General features: G+C 35.8%; 1 protein-coding gene across 1 annotated transcript in view; it reads left to right on the top strand.

The window, feature by feature from the left end:
• LOC150110033 (uncharacterized) overlaps positions 1-5731 on the top strand; it is a 181307-nt gene extending 175576 nt beyond the window's left edge. The window contains exon 9 of the mRNA XM_090397595.1: positions 5133-5731. Coding sequence (XP_090253721.1) covers positions 5133-5291 — 159 coding nt within the window. The 3' untranslated portion in view covers positions 5292-5731. The remainder of the gene's footprint in view (positions 1-5132) is intronic.
• The last annotated feature ends 269 nt before the right edge of the window (positions 5732-6000 follow it).

A 6000-nucleotide genomic window follows, 5' to 3' on the forward strand; every position in this document is an offset into this window, starting at 1 on the left:
TGGAATAAGAGAGAAATTAGTCGGAACACTAAATAGCTGTATACAAGCAGTGTTCAAACCAGTTTTAACTAATGGATCTGAGAGCTGGGTCAGAAGTAAAACACTTGACCAAAGACTAGAGACCACAGATATGAGAGTTCTGAGAAAGATTACAGGTGTGAACAGATGGCATCAATGGCAATATCATATTAAAAACGAGGATATTAGGAAAAAACTTGACATTGTCAGCATCCAGGAATGTGTTAGCAGAGCTAATATCGGGTGGTATGGTCACTTAAAAAAAAAAAAAAGGGCGAGGAAAGATTAGCAAAACAAGTGTGCTTTGCCAGGTTGGCAGTAAAATGACCCAGAGAAAGACCAAGGTATAGGTAGATTGATACAGTACAAAGTGCCTTAAACGATAGAAATATAAGATCTGATAATTTTGGAGTCTTGACAAGTAACAGACTCGTTTGGAGGAAAATTGTACATAGGAAGTTAGTAATGATGTAAATTTTTCATGTAGTACTATCATATCCTGTACACCCCTTGGAGGTACATGTCAGGAATTTGATGATGGGTACTCCATGAAGTCAAGGCTCATCGTGGGAACCCACTCTATTCATTAATACAATACCTATCATGTGTGGGTTTTGAAGATGAAAAACGGAAGGCTCCCATTTAACTATTGAAAAATAAACAGGTCTGGGAAGAAAATATTAGTCATGTTCAATTTCTAGAGTAAACTGTATATGAGGATGAAAAGCCTTGATCATTGGAAGAAAGTTCTGATGTTAAGTTCAGATTGGGAATTTTGCTATACTACAAAGATGTCTTCCACTTATCTGGGCATGACAAATTATGCAAAACTGTACTTGCTCAAGAGTCCGTCCTCTCCCTCTTTTTTTTATATTGTATCATAATAAGTCAATAGCTGTTCCATAAAGATTAGGGATGCTGTATCATGGTTGGAGAACCATGTGTATAACTTGGCAGATAGAAATGTAAGACATGATAATAAATAAATAACATATTCATATTTATCTTGCATATATATTTTTATTAGTATTAAATTTCCACCCTAGTATCCAGGCATTCTCAGTAAGGCAAAAAGTTTTTACTAATAAAAATGTATACATAAGATAAATCTGATATTACTTATTTACCATGTGTATGAACTTAAAGTTAAGTTCATACACATGGTAAATAAGTTGTTAAGGTTAAAGTTAAGATTTTGTTTAAAATGGTGTATTAAATAAAAAATATTGCGGTCTGCAGCACCTTGCCAGCTGACAAAATATACTCACCACGTATGAGTGGACAAGTGCATTTGTTGACTCTGTACACACATAGCTTCTAGGAATTGTGTTACAAAGCAGACACTATTCTTGTTGTTCCATAAATTAATTTGTTGAGTAGCAGAAAGAGGACCATTGTAGTTTCATCTGTTGCTGAAATTTGTTCCAGCATATGAAGTAGCATGAATGGATGTCAGAGTAACTCTAATCTTTAATCTAACAGAACATTTGTGAAGCAAGTGGGACACTATATTCAACTACTTAAGGGGTCATTAGAGCTGAGGTTCCAGGATTTTTTCTTTAAAGAGAATACATGTTTTTGCTAAACAACATGGATATACCTGTAAAAAATTTAGTAAATTGCAGAGGTGTTTTGAAACTTGGTGACAATGTGAACCAGTGCAGTGTAACAAGGTGAGCCTATGCAGTTAGCTACAGGTTGGTGGAACATTTGCTTTGTGGATTTTGGTGATATCATACAATCTAAGTAGGTAGCCATGATGGGTTTTAAGCTTTTTTTTTTTTTTTTTGACTATTCAAAACATGTTAGGATTTGAGTTTGGACTATGCTACCTCTACTTTATTTGCATGTGACTGACATGTTGATCATTCTTCTGTTGTTACTCATACCTTGTTTATTTTTGTATTCATAGTGAAGAAGCCCTTGATATTCAGTGAAAATTGTATGCAAATAAATTTATGGCCACAATATCTAGGCTGCTATTCCCTAGATTTGGTTTCCTGGATTTTCTAGACATGTGGAAGTGTTTGGAGAAAATTTAGAACCAACAGACCGGTTTCAACAAATGAGACCTCAATAAAGGTTAAAACCGGTCTGGGTAGTGGCCCTTCCCTTAATGCATAACATTATACATGTCCACAAGGAGATGTGCTTTGCATTATGGGAGATACTAAGGAAAGTGATGAGAACGTTTACCACGAGTTGCCCCAGTCCTGAAAGTACTTCAGGTGCAAACTTTGTTTGCCAACACTTGGATAAAGGATAAAACCTAATATATAATTAGTAGCATAACCAAGTGAAAAAATTTCCATAAACTTATCTCTAATCCAGAGAATTTTAATAATAGGGTGTGATACCCTTTGGCAACTCATATAGGTAAATATGACTTCTCCATTACTTACACCTTGACGGACCATACCTCTTCGAATACAAGAAGCCAAGGGCCATCCTAAATAAAAGCAATGACGAGTAATCTCTGTGCCCCCAGGGCGAGCTTATAACCCATAAATTTTCCTCTTCAATTCGCACTTATCAGACAGTGGGGAATAAAAAAGCATCTTGCTTCACCCTTCTGGCCAGTGATGCTATGCTATACTTAGTATCACCACCTCTGGGTCTGGCTCCCACTGATGAGACCTCAATAAAGGTTGAAACCAGTCTGGATAGTGGCCCTTCCCTTAATGCATAGCATTATACATCTCTGCAAGGAGGCGTGCTTTGCATTATGGGAGAATCTAAGGAAAGTGATGAGAACTTATACTACCTTTACCACGAGTTGCTCCAGTCCTGAAAGTATTTCAGGCGCAAACTTTGTTTTCTAACACTTGGATAAAGGATTCTTCTTTCACTACGCGTTATTCCTGCTTCCTATGCAGGGTCCGCGTGTTACTTAGATGTGAGTGGTAGTACCACTCCCAACCGACCTGTCACCTAGTCTGCTGCTGGGGGGAAATATATTCTTGACTGTAGAGGGTATGTTTGCGGGGCCGGTTTGCCTGCTTGTGGGATGAAAAATGCCAGATAAACTGGCAGAAAAAACCCTACTGCCTGTGCTGAAGACTGGCTAACTTGGCTATGGCTGGGGAAGATCCTCAAGTTCCTCACATCTTCGACAGGAATCGAACCTGGGACACTCCTTCCTCGGGCATATGGTTGCGAAGTGCAAAAGTCACTAGGCAAACCATGCAGACAACACTTGGATAAAGGATAAAACCTAATATATAATTAGTGACTATACTGTCCAGACAGTAAATACTAAACAAGTATGCCTCTGCAACTTGCATTTGTTGACATCAGTTCACTCATATGATGCAGTCTAAAAGTAACTAATTGGATGTATTAATTTGAAATTGGTTAAAGTAATATTGGAGTTGGAGACATTAGAGAAATTAGTAAATAGAATAAGTGAAAAGTATGATTTATCATATGAATTAAAGATACCAAGAAATTATATACTTGGTTTAATCCTTTATCCAAGTGTAAGCAAAAAAGTTTGCACCTGAACTGTTTTCAGGACTAGAGCTACTCGTATATAGAAGCTTATGACTTCACATCACTTGCCTTAGTATCTCATAATGCAAAGCACATATCCTTATGGGTATGTATAATGCTATGCATTATGGGAAGGGTCACTATCCAGACTGGTTTTGACTTTTATTAAGGTCTCATCAGTGGGAGCTAGACCCAGAGGCGATACGAAGGTTGAAGTAATGCAGAAGTCATATTTTCATATATGAGTAGACAAAAAAAGTGTCACACCATATTATTAAAATACTCTGGATTAGAGGTAGTTGTTAGAAGTTTTTCCACTTGGTTATAGTATAACCAAGTGGAAAAATTAAAGGTACTAGGAAATTATATACTTGGTTTAATCTTTTATCTAAGTGTAAGCAAACAAGTTTGAACCTGAACTATTTTCAGGACTGGGGATTTATCATTTAATTTTTTATAATATGTTTAAAAATTGACTGTAAATTAAAGTTTCTCTTCTTGCAGTTACTAAGCCTTGTACTCTCTTTTTGACTGGTATGTATTCACACACACACACACACACACACACACACACACACACACACACATGAACATAGGCTGAAGTTTTGTAGGTTACAAAGTTTAGCTGATAGGCAGAAATGAGGGCACATGATAGAACCATGTTACTAATTAAAATTTATAGAGTACATACAGAAGAAATTGGCTAGTGCATGGTGGCAGGATAGAACAATGGTTCGCCTGCAGAAGTTGTATAAGAGTGTGGTTTACAAGGCATGAGGACGAGATTTTTTTGTTTGGTGAATGTGTGGAATGGTTTGCCAGAGGCTGTTATAAGTTCTCTGGCAGTGAATGAAATTCAATAAAAAAATCATAAGGAATACATTGGGCCTTTTGTAGCCCATATAATAATGAAACAGTGATCATAAATATGGTTTGAAGCGTATGAGATTGGATTATTGTAGTGGTTAGCATAACCTGATCCAGTCTGATAGACCATTTGTGTGAATGAACTGGAATGAAAAATTAGGGCACAGCTCAACACCCCTCCACCTTTCTACTAGAAAATTGTAAAGTCATTTTTTTTTTTGTGTATATCTGCTCATGTTCTGCATTTGTAAGGTATTATTATTCATGACACCCCAAGGAGTCCGAAGACTCATCGCGGGAGGACACCTACAACTGTCTCAACCACTACGCCAAACCTCTACTACGAATCATCTCCATTAACGCCATCTACTGCCCACCTCCACCACTACCACAGCTAGTATTTTTTGTCTGTAAATTGCATGTGTTCTGAAGGGCCGATTTGTCTGTATGCGGGATGAAAAACCCGAGTTTCTGGGAGAAAAAACCCTACTACCTCCGTATGAGATCGGCTAACTCACCTTCATATTATATAATTCTAACTATATGGTACTTTATTCATGAATAAATATTTCTTGCTTATGGATAGGGTGTAATTGGTGAGATATTGTTTAAATAATCGATATTTATTACAAATTGTGTTACATTTGTAAATTATTTTTATAACTTTATAATTTACAAGAAAACCAAAATATCCCCTAATTGTTTTGAGCAGTATATAAATAAATAGAAAACTGTCCTAATAATATAATTTGTAGTTTCTAGATCACAGCAAAACTACTCATGCACTAGGAAGAGTAGGAACAGTGGATGAAGTGGCAAAAGCTATAGCTTTCTTGGCATCAGATGATTCATCTTTCAGTACCGGAGTAACTTTACCCATTGATGGTGGCAGGAATGTCATGTGTCCTCGTTAAGAATTCTGATTATATTTTAAATGCTGAGTATTTTATTTTTACTGTTTTGCAATAAATATGATGTCCCATTCATTTGATAACACCATGTTACCATAGCCTTAATAATAGGTTTATTTTTGAAAACTCAGATATTACTAACAACTCCCATGGTATATTACTATTAGCATACCTAATAAGTTACTGATATTGTAATTAGTCCCCTCCTTCCCCAAAAAAAATACTTGGAGCTACATAGAATTAATGATTATTTCAAGAAATCGAAATCATTTAGAAAAAATACATTCTGTATATCAGTGTACCAAGGTACTTTCATATTGCAGTCATGCTATATGAATTATGAAATATTCAGAGATTAATGTTTTTCTATTTTATGTACAATATACTGTAATATATTACAGTATATTTAATAATGTTGCAGTAGTAAAATTGATTTTTTTTTACCCCTGTGTTACAGTTTAACTTTGTATATACATATACTGGCCACTGAATTTAGAAACCTTTATGAACATGTACATAAGTGTCACTTATGCAGCATATATGCAAAATACTTGATTACATTCATCACATGTTCTAGGTAACTATTTAAGAATGCTGCTGGTCAGTAATCATCAATAGGGTTGATCATAATGTTTGGAAAAACAAAGGATCTTTCAGAGTTAAAGGCTTACTGTGGATGTCCATCTGGCTAGAGCCATGATTTTGAAAACAT

The sequence above is a fragment of the Typopeltis vanoorti genome, chromosome 1 (genome assembly GCF_054136105.1).
Source record: "Typopeltis vanoorti isolate ZY-2024b chromosome 1, IOZ_Tvanoo_1.0, whole genome shotgun sequence".
NCBI lineage: Eukaryota > Metazoa > Arthropoda > Arachnida > Uropygi > Thelyphonidae > Typopeltis > Typopeltis vanoorti.